The 19438-nt window shown below is 43.9% G+C and overlaps 1 protein-coding gene across 5 annotated transcripts in view; it reads left to right on the forward strand.

Moving 5' to 3' along the window:
• The window catches only part of SYBU (syntabulin), a 72569-nt gene extending 58498 nt beyond the window's left edge, over positions 1 to 14071 (forward strand). For all 5 annotated transcript variants that reach the window (XM_082674502.1, XM_082674503.1, XM_082674504.1 and 2 more), the window contains 4 exons: positions 2749 to 2851; positions 9249 to 9452; positions 10452 to 10601; positions 12271 to 14071. In XM_082674502.1, the coding sequence (XP_082530628.1) occupies positions 2749 to 2851; positions 9249 to 9452; positions 10452 to 10601; positions 12271 to 13351 (1538 nt within the window). In that variant the 3' untranslated portion in view covers positions 13352 to 14071. The remainder of the gene's footprint in view (positions 1 to 2748; positions 2852 to 9248; positions 9453 to 10451; positions 10602 to 12270) is intronic.
• Positions 14072 to 19438: the final 5367 nt, after the last annotated feature.

Raw genomic sequence — 19438 nt, forward strand, 5'->3', positions numbered from 1 at the left:
GCTATGATCGTCAATCTCCATTTCACAGATTAAGAAATTGAGGCAGAGAGAGGTGAAGTAATGTGCCTACGTCTAGCAAGCAGTAGAGGTGAAATTTGAACCTGGGCTATCTGACTCAGGGCCTATGTTTTTAGGTTAGGAACTCTCTTTGTATGATTCTAGTAACCCAAAAGAGCACTGAACTACATACAGCACCCATGGCAATCACCTAGTTGCATACACTGTTTAAAGGAAATGCATTAAGGAGTGCCTCTCACTCCTGGTGTCTTTGTTGCCAGATAATAGATAAATAAGAGGTTTTCAGGCCTCCAGCCTTATTCTGAGTTTTCTTAGTAAATGGGGAGAATATATTCAGATCACACAGTAAAATTGCCTTTTCTGTGTATCCCTTAAAAAGAGTGCATTGACTTTACATGGCAATGAGCAAACTGGAAATAGTTTATATTTTTAAAAATCATAAACAGAAATAGTTAAGTAGCATATACAATTTTCACTATCATAGTACTCAAACAGTAAAGAGTCAATATATTGAGTGCCATGAGCAATAAAGTTTAGAACAAAGTTGTCCCTTCAGTTCAGGGTACATAATTACTGCAGGTCAGAGGCATCGTGAGGTAACAATGGATTTTCAGCAATTGTCTGTTTCTGTTCTAGAATTTCCGTTTTTATGCAGGCAGTTAAATTGTAATTGATGGATTTCTGCATACCTTTTAAAGAGTGAAAATTGGGTGTTTCGGAGTAATAATTTTACATTAGAAAATAATATCTTACACCTGGTGGCTGCAACCATGGGATCTATTTTTGAAAACTGTCCACCTCTATCATTTAATAACCAGCCTGGTAATGTACTAGCAGACAAGGCTGGTTGAATTAGGCTGTCAGGACTAGTGTGTTCCTGGATAGCACTACCAATCATGAGTCCTTGAGACTGTTAAATACTACAGGTTAGCCAACACATTACTCAGAGGCAACTAATTAGGTTCAGGGAGCTTCTGGGAGTTCATTACATCATTAGACAAAAGTCTCTGAAATCCAGGAGGAATAGCCAGTCCCAGTTCTGATAAATTGCTACCTTAATCCTCCCAGAATTCTGCGGGAGTTGGGATTCACTGCTGTCATCTGCACTAAGGGGTCCTTCTCGATCTATTTCCCAGAAGAGGCTGACCTTCCTGAGAGGTCCTAGAAACCAGGGAAGGGATTTTTCTCTCTCTTTGCCTTGCTGTCATTGACGTTCCCCTCCAGCAACACTAAAACACCCCATTAGTGAGAGCACCTGTCCACCAGTGGGCTGGTCTGGCTGCATCTTGTCCCTATGGCTCATCTTGACTGTGGGGGAGATGGCAGTGTATAGAGGAACCTCTCCTGCCCCTGCTTCTAACCACTGCCTTCCTGAGGACATGTTATCACAGGGGTATTATGGGATCTGGTCCTGGACAGGACTCATCACCCACAAGTCTTGGACAAGTAAATCAGCTTTGGTTTCCTCAATAGTAGAAGAGTGAGATTAATATCTGCCTTACAAAGCTGTCAAGATGAACAGATACAAAGTATAGAAAGAATTTTGAACAGGGCCTGGAACCTAGTGTGCTCTCAGTAAAGACTTGCGATCATCAATAAATGAGGATTACTGATCACTGCTTGTTAGAAATGCAAGGGATTTAGATTATTCATATTTTCCTCAACTCAGAAATGTGATCTGGCTCTGGGTTTTAGACCAGAAGAGTCACAAATTGTGGCATAGGAGTTGAGAAACAAGGTCAAATAAAATTGTGTACCTATCAGATTGATTTTTCCAAAAACATCTGGAATTTCTTCTTTTAAAAAAAAAAATCCTGGTTCTCTTCTTCCTGTTGTTCTGTTACCTCTTCCATGGCCCCTGCACTTCCCCAGGCAATCCATGGAATGTTTTCATTATTACTATTTCAGAACTATGTATTTTTTTTTGTTAAAAGTGAATTTATATTAGTTATTCTACCACACAGCATGTTTCCAATTACACACTGAACTCTAGTCTGTGCTCAAATGTAACGTGATATTTGTAAACTAATAGACCCCTCCACTCACCCCCCAAACTATTCAAATTTCAATTTCATTCACAGCTTCTGTCACTGTCACTGTGAACTTTTTTCAGTCTCTTTGGAAATGTTCAGTTCCTGCTATTTGTTAAGGTTCTGTTCTTCATAGAAAAACTGCAGCTGCAGCCAGAGAAGGTGGATAATCAGATAGTGCCGGTTGGAGCAGTTATCTGCAGCCCAGACTTTCCCCATGACAGCTTCTAGACGGTTGCTTATCTCCAGACCCTAACGTGCCAAACTCAAGTACGGCTAGACGACTACAAAGCCTAAAGATAAACTCTCTGGGAAAAACTTCTTTGGGGGTGACGAGCAGGCTTTTCATTCTGCTGAACGTTGGGGCCGGCACGTTGATGTTCCCGGGAGTGCTGGCGCACAGGGAGAGGCGGGCACTGGGGCCGGACCCGGGTCACCGCTGCTCCTCTGCAGGAAGCCGGCATCTATGAAACCTGCCTCACTGTGCTCCCAAGCTGTGCTTATGAAACGACGCCCTCATGCCTGCGCCTTCTCTCGTCTGCTTTGCGGAAAACGCTGGGAGCCTGGGAGCGCTGGAACCCGGCCACTTGCCGAGTCCGTGTGCAAACGCGGGGAGCCAGGGACGTCGGAGGGCAGGGAACTGGCCAGCGTGTTCTCGGGTTTCATTTCCTTCATGCTTCTCTCCCCCTTTGTTTTTCAGGTAGCGAAGCCGATTTTAGCTCCTCGAGCAGCACGGGCAGCATCTCGGCGCCTGAGGTCCACATGTCTGCTGCGGGAAGCAAGCGGTCCTCTTTCTCACGCAAGTAGGCCCGCCTCCTGCCCCCTGCTCTGTAATTGTTAAGACGCGTTACGCGGCCGACTGACCTGTACTTTGTTTCTCTAGAACCACCTGGATTACTGTGCGTTCCGATTTTATGCTTATTCAGTGAGTGCTTTTTGCTTGGCTGGTTTTTACAGTGATTCACAGTTGGTACTTTTCCCAGCCTCACCTACCTTGGTCACGACGTGGTTGCCCTGTGTTCCTCCGCCCGCGACGCCCTCTCGTGCAGCCCTGGCGCCTTCCCTCCCATCTCTCTCCTTCCCTCACCCACCTGTGTGCTCACCTGAGGATCAGGCTAGTCGGCTCCCACTTCCCACCCTGCCGCCCCTTCATGAATCTGTCCTCTTAGCTGCAAAGCCTCTCACTTCACCCTTTCTTTCCTCTAGCTGAGCTTCCTTTTTCGTCTTTGTGAAAGAAGCATAGCGACCCTCTGGCCACCTCCAACGTTCACGTGGGGAAGGGGTGAAGAAAGTTTGGAGTTCATAGGCCTGGGTGCCCCCTACCCACCGAAAGAGGCAGTAGAACAGAATAGCTAAGTGTGAGGGCTCTGGAGCCAGGCTACCTTGGTTTGAATGCCAGCTCCACCATCTACAGGCTGTGTGGCCCTGAGCAAGTTGCTCAACTTCTCTACGCCTCAGTTTTCTCCCCTGGAAAATAGGGCTACAGTCATACCCACCTGGTAGGGTTTATTGTTAGGGTTAATTTAGTTAATTCAGGTAAAGTGTGAGGTCATTGCTTGAAACATCAGCAGGTGTTCGCCATTGGTGCTGTTTGGACTGGGGGAGAGAAGGTCTGTGAGGGAAATGGGAGCCACTGTTCACGTTTGGCAGGACAGCTAGTCAGCCCCAGGATTCTCTGCTGCCGTCAGTGGCTTCATTTATTCATTCAATACGTATTTATTGAGCATCTACTGTGAGGCAGTTTCTAGAGATATGGCAGTAAACAAAACTTACGAAAAACTATTTTCATTCTAGTAGAGAAAGAAGGATAATAAATGCATATAAATAATATATATTTTTTTTAATACAGGGAAAGGATATGGAGGGTAATAGGATGTTTGGTATATTCTAGATAGGCTGGTTCCTGGAGACCCTGTGATGAGGTGAGCTCTGGGCAGGGACCTGAACAAAGCGATGGAGTGAGCCACACGACACAGGGGTGACTGTCACTTGACTGTCCTGGGCCGCAGTGTCCAAATGTGTAAAAAGGAGATTGGGCCACATGATTTTTAAGGTTCCTAGCTGAAGAAAAGCTGTTTAGTTTCTAAAAGCTTGCATTTCCAGGACTGAGCAAGCAAATGTTTCCCACTTCTCTTAGGTGAGCAGAAGATATGGCTGATACTTATAAAGGGACCTGAGATCCCCAGTGCAGAGTTTTATTGTTAAAGCTGAAGCCAAACAAACTTGTAACTAAAGCGTGAAGTCCACAGTGAAGAAGCACAGTTGTTCTTCAAAATCGATAAATACCATTTATTTTGGAAATAAAGTGCCTCTGGGATCACAGGATGTAACTATAAACATTCTCTGTACAAATCAGACGTGGCTTGCTCTGAGAATAAGCCATTTATCTCACCCATTCAAGAAATTAGCACATACCCATGGGTACAAGGCATCAAAGAACAGAGAGGCAAAAGAAAAAAGAAACGGCCTGAAGAGCAAGCCAATTTTGTTAAGCATTTCAAAGGAATTTGTGCTTGTGGTTAAATTCCAAGGTAATGTCAGTTATACTGAGTGACTTAGAGAAAATATTCTAGTCTGGAATCCATGAATTCTCTCAGTGATGAAAAATTGATGTGTTAAACATAAAGTTGTTAAATATAGTTATCTGCAAATCAGATATATGCTTAACAGACTAATATATGCATAATAGATATATGCTCAGTAGGAAATTGAAATAGGCAAATGTTCTGTCCGTTATGTTCACTTTTTTATCTGACCCAGGCACAGAGCACCATCAGTAGATAGCGGGTCTGGAGCATCTCAGGTGTTTCACGTAATCTGTGTGTTCTACAGGACCATGCATTGAGGATAGCTCCTCTAGATGGGCCGGGTACCATGCAAAACTTTAAAATAACTTATGATCCTTTTAATTGGCTGGTTCCTCCTGTAGTAGATGAGTTTTCTTTGTGGAGAATTAGATCCTGGGAGGAAGGCTAGCAGGAACATGTGGTGAAGGGGTGGGGGAAATGAAGGACAGAGGTAGTTGGAAGGAATGTTTTTGACAGGCAATTTTAAAAACAAAACTTAAAAGATTTATAAACCATCTCTTCTTAGAGAAGGCCAACTCTGCTGATATTTCTGAGGAGTTCTCTTTCTTAAACTAGAACCCTAGGGCTTCCCTGGTGGCGCAGTGGTTAAAATCCGCCTGCCAATGCAGGGGACGCAGGTTCGAGCCCTGGTCCAGAAAGATCCCACATGCCGCGGAGCAACTAAGCCCGTGCACCACAACTACTGAGCCTGCACTCTAGAGTCCGCATGCCACAACTACTGAAACCTGCACACCTAGAGCCCGTGCTCTGCAACAAGAGAAGCCACCGCAATGAGAGACCCGCGCACTACGAAGAGTAGCCCCCGCTCGCCGCAACTAGAGAAAGCCCGTGCACAGCAACGAAGACCCAATGCAGCCAAAAATAAATTAATTTAAAAACAACAACAACAAAGCTAAAACTCTAATCTTAATCAGAGGCAGAGAGAAGTAAGAAGAAGAAAAAAAAAAGCTCGGGATTTGGAGTCAGATGGACCTGGGCTTGAGTTCAGCATCCATTGCTTATTAGGTGCAAGACCCAGGGCCCCGAGCCTCAGTTTCCTGTTCTGGAAAATGGGGTAATAATGGCACCTACCTCACTGATTAATAGAACTGATAGATATGAATGCTTAACACGGTGCCCAGAACTCAGGAAAAGAGCCATTACATGCTTGTTTTAGTCAATAGTGATAAAAATAATACTAATGGGCAAGATGCTGCCGTTGTTGCCGCTGATGGTGGTGAATGTGATCGTATTAGTTTGCTCAGGCTGTTATAACAAAATACCGTAGACTGGGGGGGGTGTTAAACAACAGAAATGTACTTTCTCACAATCTGGAAGCTAGAGGTCCAAGATCAAGGTGTCAGCAGGACTGGCTTCTGTGGAGGCCTTGCTCCTTGGCTTGTAGATGGCTGTGTTGTCCCTGTTTCCTCACCTAGTCTTTTCTCTGTGCCTGTATGTGTCCAAATTTCCTCTTCATATAAGGGCACTAGTCAAATTGGGATTAGAGCCCATCCTAAGGGCCTCATTTTAGCACAAATACCTTTTTTAAAGCCCCGTTTCCAAATACAGTCACATTCTTAGGTACTGGGGGTTAGGGCTTCCACCTGCGAATTTGGGGAGGACACCATTCAGCCCATAATAGTGCTGGTGAGCATGGTGATGGTGATGGTGGTGGTGACGGTGACGGTGAGGGTGAGGATGTTACCTGAAGGAAAGGGCAATGCCTGGAGAATAGTCACCTGGGAGCCTTCTGAGGATCCCTTCTTCACTTCTCCCTTTCTCTCACTTTCCAGTTTTGCAGGAAGATTTGCAGGAAGGGGGCGGGGTACCAGAATTCTATCTCCTCTCTGTGGGCTGCATTCTTTTTGTCCATCAGACCAAGGGATTTGGGGAGAGCTAGGAAGGTAGCGTCAGATTTGCCTGTGCACGGCCTTGACAAACATGGAATCCTGTCTTCTCCATTGCAAATGTTTTTTATTATCATCCACAATGAGTTTGTACCCACATGTTAGCATTTGAACTAAACTAAATGTAAGGAACAGAACTGATAATTTAAAGCATGTAGTTTCTTTTTTTAAAGTTAGCTATTACAAACAGCCTAATAACTCATTTCCTGAAATATATTTCAAGACTCAATTATACCTTAGTAATGTTTGATAGTCTGAAGAGTTTTTGCTCTTTTCTGTATAGCAGATGAGTTCTTACAAAATCCTCATCTCATTTAATTTGTATGTCACTAATCGTGCATCTTAGTGCATGCATCAAACTAAAGAAGTCAGTGGTAAATTCTTCAGGTAATAACCACATACCTAGCCAGTACCTAATATACCTGTTTACAAGACCCAAACAATATATTCCACTTGTATAAAGCTGGAGACATTTCTGTAGAGTTGAGACCTAGATTTAAATCCCAGTTGAGCTGTGAGTTCTTGAACCAGTTTTTTTTTCCCCTGAGCTTCAGTTATTTCACATAACTGAGTACTGCCTGTACTTCACATAATATAAAAGGGAAATGATCATTGTACCAGTCTTATTGCCATAAGCCTTATTGCCATGATGGTCAAAATTAAGTGAAACAATGTTCATAGAGCACCTGCAACAAGGCTTGGGTCACAGAAGGTTCTCAGCAAAGGTTAACTCAGAATAGAACTCCCCAGGTCCACATGAGGGATAGCTCCTTACTCTTTCTCCTAACTTGTAATGGTTGACTCTCCATCTTTCTCACAGCCACATTAAGAAATAGTCAGGCCAACAGAAGTGAAGCATAGAGAGGCACATCCAAGCCAGAGTACATATTCTTTTCTGCCCCACACCCACCAAAGAACTGCTGAAGTTGGTTTGTCACAAAGCCACCAGCCCATCTGTTCCATATAAAATGTCCTCTTCTCACAAAAAAGGAGGCAGAGTCCATGTGGATGATTTCAAAAGGAAAGATTTTTAAGTTTAGAATTTGGTGATGTTTCATTTATATGTGATTTACTGGGTTGACTGCTAGTTCAAACTGTATTCGATTTTAAGTAAGTAATTGTGATTTTGGAGCCAATAGACCCACACACACACTCATACTCACATTCACTCATGTTTCTCAGTGAGATGTGTCTGTTGGATACAGTTGTAATCAAAATTGCAAAGACGGATTGACAAAAATAAGTCCTGCTATATGAAAAGTATCTTGTTCGTAATTTCAACATTCTCTAGATGCTTCCTTACACTCCGGGGTATCAAATTTAATGGAACTAGATTAACAGGGAGGTTCAAACAGTTTATCCAGAAACAGCACCCTGCAGTTGAATTGCCCTTAACAGCTTGTCCAATGTACTCAACATCCATTCTTTGATTTATTTGCCCATCAACTTTGTGAAAGTTATCATATATCCCCAATATTAAGTGGCTTACTTGCCTAAGTTCCTAGTAAGTGGCAGTGCCAGGACTTCAACCCAGTTTATTCCCTTAGCAGTCATTTAGGAAGAACCTAGCATGTGCCAGGAGGTAGTGGGGACGTAAAAGCACAGGCTGTGCTTCTGCCCTCAGGATGCCCTAGTCTAGTGGAAAAGACAGACAGACGTGCTGTGGTGATGCACTGTGATAATTTCCACGGTGAAGCCTGCACAGGGTGTTGGAAAGCGCCGGTGAACAGTACCTACACTGGCCGAGGGAGTGAGGGGTCCAGAGAAGGCTGCTTGGAGTAGGTTCCCATCAGTCTTGAAGTAGGAGGTACCCAGAGGCTCAGGGTAGGAGCAGAAGAACAATTCTAGGCAGAGAGAATAATAAAAAGATGATGGAGAGCGTGGACCATCAGGAAACTGTACATCGTCTGGAATGCAGGGGGAGGAACAGCAGAGGATGCGTTGGATGGGGTGGTGGGGTCAGACCTTGTGAGCTGTATTAAGGGGTCTGGCCTTTATTCTGGAGGCTGCGGGGAATCACTGAATGGCTTTGAGGAGGCCAGCGATACTCAAATTCCATATTGGAAAAGCCACTCTCACCACAGGGACAGCCTCCTTGCTGGAGGGGCAAGACAAGAGGCAGGGAAAAAAAGGGGGCTAACATTTTAAGCAGTTAAATGATAAAGGTTGTGCTATGTCATTGGGGATGGGAAAAAAAAGAAAAAAATAGGTGGTTAAAATTATAGACAATACATTTGTGTGGGTTATGTTTATCCTGTTTTTTCCTTCTTCTTTACGGGCAAACCCCTTCTCCCCCATCCTCCAAATGAAACACCCTAATTTTCTTACCCAACGTGAGCCAAACCTGAATATTTTTACACAGAAACAGGTATACTGGAACAAAAGCCACATCTTCAAAATGGCCTCTGGAACGAAACGAAACCAAATCAATATTTTACATGGTTTGTGTTCTTAGCAGGCAGCTGGGTTTAATCTATGGTCAGAAACTATTTGAAAGAATAGAAGAGGGAGAGGTTGCCTGTGCTGGTGACACAGGAGAGAAAATATCGGGCAGGTGGGAAGAAGGTGACTCATAAAGCCAAACTGCTCTAATAATTATGTTGCCCTTTTCAACCCTATAGATTGGATTTCCTCAGTGGTGACTAGCTTTTAAGAAGGAACAAAGCGTTCGCATTTGGGTATCTACAGCCCCAAGGATTCTAACATTCTTCATGCTTCTCTCCCAGTCGAGGTCCCCACGGGCGGAGCAATGGAGCTTCATCGTACAAGACTGGCAACAGCCCACCCTCCCCACGGGAGAAGGACCTTCTGTCCATGCTGTGCAGGAATCAGCTGAGTCCCGTTAACATCCATCCCAGTTATGCGCCTTCTTCCCCCAGTAGCAGCAACTCCGGCTCCTACAAGGGAAGTGACTGCAGCCCCATCATGAGGTGAGTGCCGTCTGTCTCCCAATTCATGACTCTTAGTTTGTCCTACTTGGTAAGCTTCTCTTAAAAAAAAAATTTTTTTTAAATGATACAACTCTTGATGCCCTGCCTTATTCTGTCATACAACACTTCTCTTTCCTTTCCCACACTCAGCTAATCCTTCAAGGGCTGCTGCAGAAAGGACACGAGCCACAGTTTCATTTCTAATAAGGTTCCGCAGTCCCAGGAGTTCCTGGCTAGGCAGTAAAAATGGCAGAGCGGCAGTAGGAGGGTCCTATGCATTTCCCTCCGAACAGAGAAGAGCCATTCGTGTGTTTGCTCATTCATTCAAACATCAGATGTTTATTGAGCACCACGTTGTGCCCAGTACTGTGTCAAGCACTGGGAATAGAGCAGGAACTCTTGGCCAGGCCTAAGAGGGGCCAAGATTCCAGCAAGGGAAGTTTTGTAGAGCACTGGGCGCCTCTCTTACAAAACCTATCTGGTGAGACTGGACTAGCCTTTTTCCCTGCAGAAGAACGAGGTTTCCACCAAGTCAGCACACTCACACCAGGGACTGATGTCAGAACAATCTGAATTCAACTAACAACAATCGGGACCTTTAGGCAAGTGGCACGTTGTGTGGAAGCGAGGTCACCTTGCTCCCTCCTGCCCTCCCACCTGCCCCTACTCACTGTCCTTTAACATAATAGCCTGTTACTCTGAACTGCCAGGCAGGCCGGTGGACAATTGTGCATTGTTTTATATGAGATCATCCCTAGGCCACAGAAAATCTCCCTCTCCCATCCCCGCCCCCTCCACAAACACCCCGCCCCCAATCTTCCCAGTTTGAACAGTCCTAAGATTGACAGGTGGATTATTGTCCCCCTTCTGAAGTGAGGTCACATGCCGCTGGGGTTTAAGGTCCCAGCAAACGGCTGCCATTTCTTCTCAACCTGTTAGCTGTGCCTTAACTTTTGTTTTTATAGAAAAAGTAACATGTCGCTACTTCGATTGTTTCAGACGATCTGGAAGGTACATGTCCTGTGGTGAAAATCATGGTGTCAAACCCCCAAATCCAGAGCAGTACTTGACTCCTCTGCAGCAGAAAGAGGTTACAGTGAGACACCTGAAGACCAGGCTCAAGGAGTCTGAGCGCCGACTGCATGAGAGGTGAATCCACGTTCCTTGCACGCTGTGGTTTAGGACATTTTCTTTTTCCATAAAATGAAATATGAACCGACACAAGAAAAGAAGACAAATGACTTCATTTAATTTTTGTCACATTTCTTAAATCAGTCTCTCAAAAGAGCTATTTTATAATCCTGCTGTTTCAGGGGTCCAGGGAACCCTCCTGGGTTGGAAGGGATCCTCTGCTTTTTCTGGGTGTGTCCAGCTTTTTTTTTTTTTTTTTTTTTGCGGTACGCGGGCCTCTCACTGTTGTGGCCTCTTCCGTTGCGGAGCACAGGCTCCGGACGCGCAGGCTCAGCGGCCATGGCTCACGGGCCCAGCCGCTCCGCGGCATGTGGGATCTTCCCGGACCAGGGCACGAACCCGTGTCCCCTGCATCGGCAGGCGGACTCTCAACCACTGCGTCACCAGGGAAGCCCTGGAAGTCTTTGGTTTATGATTTGAGGAATCTATGGGAGGGTTTGAATAATCATGGGAGGGAGGTATGGGAAGGCAGTGAAACTGGAGAAGAGTCAAGCCTAAACTTAAAGAAGCAGTACTTACAGCATCTCTTCAAATATGTCAGGATCCTGACTACCTGGTCTTCATAAACACTGAGAATATGAGGACATATATTTACACGGACTATGAAGAAATTATATGTAAGGAAGAATTTTTTGACAAATATCTGGAAATAGGGTCCTGTGAAGGATCTAAAAAAAAAATAGATTCCCTTCAGTGTAGGATGGATCCAGTGTCATCCTGCCTGAGAGGAGACAGAATGATCAACATTTCACAAAGTCCTTGCAACATGTAGCTTTTTATGATTTAAATAAATTTTTAAGAAATTATCATTGGTATATGATCAGAACTGTTTTGCACTGCTAAAGCTTATCAGTCTGCCTTCTGCCTTTGATAGGTAATTAAAAGTGATACGGACTTTCCTTCCACAAGTTGTTTTGTGGACATAGGAAAGAGTAGACTATGGAGATAAAAGCAAGCTAAGAGACACTAATGTGTTCCAATAAAACAATTTCCAATATTAAGTAAAGGACTACCTCAGAGATGTTGCAGGTTCAGTTCCAGACCACTGCAGTAAAGCAAATATTGCAATAAAGTGAGTCATATGCATTTTTTCACTTCTCATCACATATAAAAGTTATTTCACTACACTAGAGTCTACTAAGGGTGCAGTAGCATTATATGTAAAAACAGTGCACAAACCTTAATTTTAAAATACCTTAATTGCTAAAAAATGCTAACCAGCGTCTGACAAAGCAGGGTTGCCACAAACCTTCAATTTGTAAAAAAAAAAAAAAAAAGACTATCTGCGAAGCACGATAAAGCAAAGTGCAGTAAAATGAGGTCTGTCTGTATCGAATAGAGGATAATGCCTGAAAAGTACTTAGTGAAATATCAGACATATGGTGGGCACTCAAAAAGAAAAAAACAAACAAACAATAATAGCATTTTTTATTCTGATTCTAGTTACTGTTATTATTTTAGCTGTTTTACAGTTAAGGGGGCAGTTCAGGGCTAATAAAATTTCAAAACTGATTTAACCTGTATGTTTCCAGTGGGAGAGCATGGGCTGGGCTGGGCGCCAGAATTGCTTGCTGCCTGCTTCACAGTTGGCCTTTTTCTGAGCAGGGCTTGTCTCCTCTGGCTCTAGGGAGAGTGAGATCGTGGAGCTGAAGTCCCAGCTGGCCCGAATGCGGGAGGACTGGATTGAGGAAGAGTGCCACCGGGTGGAGGCCCAGCTGGCCCTCAAGGAAGCCAGGAAGGAGATCCAACAGCTCAAACAGGTCATCGAAACAATGAGGAGCAGCTTGGCCGATAAGGACAAAGGCATTCAGAAATATTTTGTGGACATAAACATTCAAAACAAGAAGCTGGAGTCTCTACTTCAGAGCATGGAGATGGCGCACAGTGGCTCTCTGAGGGACGAGCTGTGTCTCGACTTTCCGTGTGATTCCCTGGAGAAGGGCTTAGCCCCCAGCACGGCTTCTGGCCCGACGGCCGAGGCGCTGACCCCGGAGGAGCCGGGGGCCAACAGCGAGCTGCTGGGGGAACACAGCGCAGGCCACGGCACAGATGTGTTCGATGAGCTGGTGACAGCCACCACCGTGGAGGCCGGCGACCTGGAGCTGCTTCATGCCAGCCCTGGGGCAAAGGTCCTCGAGTTGGGTCAGGAAGAGGGCAGCGCGGTGGCAGAGCAGGCCGTGCAGACCGACGTGGTGCCCTACAGCCCTGCCGTCTCTGAGCTCATCCGGCATGTGCTCAAGCTCCAGGACCCCTGTCCCTCCAGCTCCACGTCCCCTGAGGATGAGTCCAGTGCCGACTCGATGGAAAGCTTCCTGGAGTCCATCTCTGCCATCATGGTCGATTTAACTCCAAGAAATCCAAACTCCGCCATCCTTTTGTCTCCCGTGGAGACCCCGACCGCCGAGGTGGGTCCGGAGGCACGTGGGAACCGCCTCATGAGAGAGCTGGATTTTGCAGGCTCCGCGGAGGAAAGGCTGAACAGCCTGGTCCCGCTGTGCAGCGGGGGCGTCGTGGGGCGGTACTGGAGCAGCAGTTTCCTGGTGGATCTCCTGGCCGTGGCGGCCCCCGTGGTCCCCACCGTGCTGTGGGCGTTCAGTACTCAGAGGGGGGGAACGGATCCCATCTACAACATCGGGGCGTTGCTGCGGGGCTGCTGCATGGTGGCCCTGCACTCGCTCCGCCGCACCACCTGTCATATCAAACCCTAGACAGAAGATGTCACTTCCGTGTGCCAGTCTGTCCCGTGTGGCCTGATGCTAGGTGGAGAAGCAGCGGGTCGACCTGTGGCGGTCTCTGTTCTGTCGTTTTTGCTCCTCGGTATTTGATTTGCACTATATTTAGTTGAAGCCTGTTCACTGTTTAAAACGGGAGGTATCTTCGAAGGCATGGAGACCTGGTTCCAGTACATGTCCCACCAGTGTGATATAGAAAGCATGCTCACGATCTTGCCGTGTCGTCTGAGGTACCCGTACTTATCCTAGTGGTGCAGGTAGAGAAAATGCAAAGTTTGCACTTTCAAGACAGCTTCTATAAGGCTGGCATGTTATCTCCTTGCTTTGCTTTTTGCCGTTATTTTAAAAATGTGTAATTGTTACAGCATTCCAGTGGTCTTGTGCATAGCAGGGGATTGTAACCAAAAAGAAAAATGTATTTGTGTAACTGGTTTGAAGAAGTCTTGATAGCTCTTTAGTGTCTTACTTGGGGTTGATAAGGTTTGAGTGTTTGCAGTTTTCTACTAGACGTAGCTCCAAAGTCTTAAATGGCTTGTCTGTTCTTAAACCTGTCAATTGATGAAACTATATGTAAGGTTTACATTGTATTAACTTATTTTTTGCTTATTATATATAGTGTTTTATTGAAAATCGTTTGTAACCACACACTTCAGCATGATGAAAATAAAGATTAGTGTTTCCATTTAAATAAATGTTCTATCCTCCTATAAAATATTTATCTCTGGGATTTTACTTTTACATATGGTAAGAAAGACTAAATGGATAGCAGATCCTTCCATCTTTAACAGTAGGGATCTGTAAAAATGGAATTAAATGATAAAGAGGGAAAATAATTATTAAAGAAAGGTGAGGACTTCCTACTCTGTCTTTTAAAAAGCATTGTTTTTGAAGACAAGTAGCTTTGATTGTTTGTTTGCTCTGAAATTATCCATACACTTGTTAGTCCACATATTTATTCAGTAAGGATATACTGGGTATTTTCAGGAAAGTTGGGCTGATTTTGTTTTAAAGCATGCTGGGGGTTCAGAGAGGGAGAAAATGCTGCACCGTATGTGTCCTCCCCTTGGAATAATAGGGTGAGAGTGGGTGGCTGGGAAGGGATGAGACAGTATTAAATCTGGATTACTTTATTCCTCACACCGATCTTGTGATATGGGTATTACTCTACAGATAAGGGCGCTGAGCCTTAAAGAGGTAGATTGCTCAGGATCTCATCTTTCATCTCTAGAAGCCAAGATTTCAAGGGTCTGCAAAGCAAATGACTTTTCCACTTTACACACAAATGGAAGAGACTGGGGAATATCCTAAGTTTTCACCCAGAAACTCCTCTTCCACAGCACATATCACCTTTAAACGTACTGTATTGTCACTTACTATGTCTTGCTTATTGCCCATCTCCCCCACTAAAATACTAGGTCTCTGAGGGCAGAGATCTGTGTTCTGTTTCGTTCACAGAAAAATGTCAAGCACTTAGAACAGTAGGTGGCATATTGTAGGGGTTCTAAAAATAGCTGTTGAATGAATTCATCCAACAAATACTTACTGGGTGCTCACACGTTAGGCACTTCGCTAGGCCTGTCGTCGATAGCGAAGGAGACAGACAAGGCTTCTGCCTTCAGGGAACTCACATTCTGTCTGTGAAAGACACAGAACATGCCAACAAATGAACAAATTAATTCTGGATAGTGTAAGTGCTTCCAAGGGAATCAGATGCTTTGACCAAGACTGATGGGGACAAAGGCCAGGAACACCTGTCCGAAGAAATACCATTAGTGCTAATGGATGATAAAGAGCCAGCTGTGGGAAGATATGGGGGAGTAAAATTTTGCAAAAAGAACAGAGGCAAAGGCCCTGAGGCAGAAAAGGGCTTGACATGTTAGAGGGGCATCAAGGAGACCAGCGTAGCTAGAGCAGAGTGAGGGGCACGGGGGTGGCTGGAGAAGTGGAAGAGAAGCTAGTTCATATGGGGCCATGTAAACCATGGTAGGGTTGGTGTGAATTTATTCCCACTGCAATGAGAAATATTAACAGACTTTATACAGGACAATGATACAATCTGGATTTCTTCCTTTCTTTCTTTTTTTTTCTTTTTTTGACTCTGTGGCTGCTATGGGCAGGATGTATTGTACGGAGGCAGGAGTGGCAGCAGGAAGACCACTGTAATAGTCCAGATGAGTGAAGACAATTTGGAGGTAGAAGTGGATATAGAGATTAAGTTGAATAATTAAAGATAGATCTTGAAAATAGTACTGGTGCAATTTGCTGATAGATGGGATGTGGGGAGGAGATGGGGTAGGGTTTAAGGAAGAGAGAAATTTAGGATCACTCAGGTTTTTGACTTGAGCATCTAGGTCAATAGTGGTGTCATTTACTGAGAATGGAAAAGTTCAACAGAAGCTAGTTTGGGACAATAAATTTGAGAAGTCTGTTAAATATGTGGAAATGTCAAGTGAGTAACTGCATGTATGAATGTGAAAATCACAGGAGTCATCAGGGCTAGGGTTATAAAACAGGGGTTCTTCAGCATTTACATACTGTTTAAAACCATGGGATGGATGAAATCATCCAGGGAGAGTGTAAAGAGGAAAAGAAGGCCAGGGACTGAGTCCAAGGGCACTTCTACATCTAGATAGAGGTGGAGGATGTAGAACCAACAAAACAGGCTGAGAGAGGCAGCCCAAAGGCAGGAGGAAAACTAGATAACTGCAATATTCTGAAAACCAAGAGCGGAGAATGGTCAACTGTGTTGAAATCCTATTAGGAAGCTGAGTAACATGAGAACAGATAGATGTCCACTGGCTTTGACAACAAAGTCTTAGTGACTGTCAAGATCATTTTCTTTGCAAAAATGGGGATGGAAGCCAGACTGGAGTGGGTTGGAGAGTGAATGGAAGAGAGAAAGCGGAAATCAATGTGTGCAGCTAATTTTTTTTGAAGTTTTACCGTGAATGGGGAGTAGGGCAGTGGGTAGCAGTTACAAGGGGATATGCGTTGCAAGGATCTGTTTTATTTTTCAATATTGAGAGGAGATAATGTTTGTAGGTTTTTGTGATTGAGCCAATGAAGAGAAAGAAACTGATGATCTAGGAGAGAAAGAATTAATTGAAGGAGGGAAGTCCTTGAGAAGACACAAAGGGACAGGATGGAGTTGTGGAGCGAGGTGGGCTGTCTCAGATAGGCTGTTTCTTCCGTGGGATACACACGTGCCTCAGGCACACATATGGGCTCTTACACAGCACACGCTCAGCAGCAGAGGGACTTGGCTGAAATGGAAGGGAAGCTGTTTCTGGAAGTGAATAATCGGAAGCTTCCCAAACTAATGAGCCATGCTGACATAGGTTCCTTCCTGTAGTCTAGCCCAGACCAACACCTAGATACTGCTATCTTCCTTACACTCCCTCCTCGTGTTTACTTTTCATCATTGCTAAATTAAGCATTTTTAAGAAAAATTACAAGCGTGTTTTTGGTATCCGTTTGTTGCTACAGAAACAAATAGAACCACATAAACTCAGAACTGTTCATCAGTTCAAGATGGATGGCAAGATGGGTGCTGGTGAAGAAGAATTCTCTGTGAGCTGCAAATGATTATGTTGATTACCACACTGGAGGCAGCTGATCCCAAACAGCAACTTGCTTTGTTGTCTTAATGACCTGTATCTTTTCTTTTACTCAAACCAGAAGATTCAAAGAAAGTTAACTCATTTGCAACAGTGGACACAGTGTAGTGTAACTTGTTATACACATGGAAACAAATCTGTGTGAAGGTAAAACAGGAGACCCTGGCAGTGGCTATTCTGTTTTTCTTTTTCTCCCTGCCTCCTTCCCCCACCTTTTCCTCCTCCTTCTTTCCCAGGGTTTCGATATGTATTGTGGAAAATTACTGCTTTTACTCAGAACAAAGTCTGTCACAAATGAGTCCCTCAGAGTAAATAAAAGATGGGTCATAGCTTGCATTTCGGAAGCCCAAGGCGTTGGCTGGTTTTGTGGACAGGAGGATCTGATCTCATAGAAAGAACTGCCTCAAAGTTGCTTTCCGTAATTTGGGTGCCTGTGATGTACAAACAGGCAGGAAGATGGAAAAAGAAGAACAATTCTACTCTATTGAATAAATTGCTGTCCCATCAAAGCAAATGTTAAACATTTCCTACAGTTATGTGTGCAAACATTCCAATTTATGAGAAAAGATTTTTCCCAAAGGGATATGCTGACCTTTCCAAGTTGAGCTGTTCAGAAAGGGGAAAAAAATGCAATACACTCAGATGCCAAGTGTTTCTGACATTTGTGGCAGGAGAAAAAGGAAGTCTGTGATTTGCATTTGTCATAGGCCCTGCCTAAGTAGTGGCTGGGTCCAATATGTTTTTCTCTTGAGGATTTTGAAAGTTTGGGGGTAGGTTCCGACTTCCATTTTGGCTCAGTGAGCACTTTTACAAAATTCACTTATTCCCAGTCTTACCAGGCAAAATGTGTACAATGAAGCAGTAACCTAGGCAATTAAAAATAGCAGTTTACAGAAATCAAATCTTGAAAGAATGTCAACAAACTCCCAATGGTCCTGGGAGAAAAAAAACAATTGGAAGGTCCAAATAGAATATAAACAACATGTTTATATCAGGTAATTATTTTCAAACCACTGGAAGACATTCTCTGCTGTGACTACTGATTCTCCCTCAATCACGATGATTGTGGTAACTAATGGTTATAACAATGATTCCAAAGAATTTTAAAATTAAAAAAGGTTTAAATGCTACTCAAAAGTTTGTGTTAGAAGACCGGAATATTTCAGCAGCATTTAAGTTTTGTAAAAGGTGTGTCTCTCTCAAAAATAAATTTTCAACATAAAAAAACCCAATACACAAAACACATAAAAGTGCAGTGTTTGGAACAGGGCACCAGGCCTGGAGACCTCCCATTTGCCTCCCTCTCATCTCCTGCAGTGGTTCCAGTGTCACCTCTGCGAACAGTTTAAAAACCAGTTCACTATATACCAGGTTCTTTGAAAACTGCCACTTCAAGTAAGATCTCCTATGTGGTAACTCTCAGTTCATTGGAAGAGTAAGTACTCTGGATAATGGTGAAGGACTCGATCTTCTACTGTCCTAAACAAATTAATGCTTAATAGAGATGTTTTCTAACCTTTTCTCACAAAACTTTGTTTGCCTCTGCTCTGTTGATTTGAGTGGGAAGAGAGTCACTCCATCTCCAGAGGCAATGGAAGCATCTGGGATTATGGATGTGAAATGATGATGTAAAACCCACAGTCCAGGCTTTCTAGTGAATGCTGTTAAAGGCAGGCGTCAGAGCTTTCCTCCTCATGGCCCTAGAGTTCCTCCCATGGTAATCTTATCTGGCCCACCTTCAGAGATATTTTCACCCTTGTTCCTTGAAAGTAGCATTTCTGATCAAAGCTATTTGAATAACTGAAAAATTAAATTTTTGCTAGACTGTAGCTTTAATGGACTGGAATATGAAAACTATTAACAACTGCAATATTTCTCTAATTTGATGGTGCAGTAAGAAAGATCCTTTCTCTCCTTCCTTGCAATCAGATAGCTCACAGGGTTTGAAACGGTTTGCCAGCCTCACTTTCTACAGTAAACAATAGGTGCTGGCATTTTAAACTGACCTTTAATTCTTCTGAACCAGCGCATTATTTCTGGCTTGTATGGAGAAAATGAAAAACTTGAAAGCAGTCTTAATAATTTTCACACTGAAAGCAGTGCATGGAAAAAAGTTTTAAAGATGATCACCCAGGTACCACGTTACTCCACAAGGGCTCCTTCGAATCAAGACAGGCAACTAAAGAGGCCTGGATGCACTGCAGAGCTTCAAAAAGGAATCAAAATCACTTGTGTGCTTTAAACTTAAATAGGGCACACTTCATATCTCTATTCTTATGCACAGCTTACTTTATTGACCACTACAATAAAATACAGAGTAAAAAAATTTTTTTTCATTTATTTCAAGGGCCAGTATATCTAATGATGATGTCACTTTTCTCCATAAAATAGGTAACCACTCATTTTACCCAGGAATAGTCAACAGGTTTGGAAACTGCATTGCTGT

The sequence above is a fragment of the Grampus griseus genome (genome assembly GCF_964374135.1).
Source record: "Grampus griseus genome assembly, chromosome: 17".
Classification (NCBI taxonomy): domain Eukaryota; kingdom Metazoa; phylum Chordata; class Mammalia; order Artiodactyla; family Delphinidae; genus Grampus; species Grampus griseus.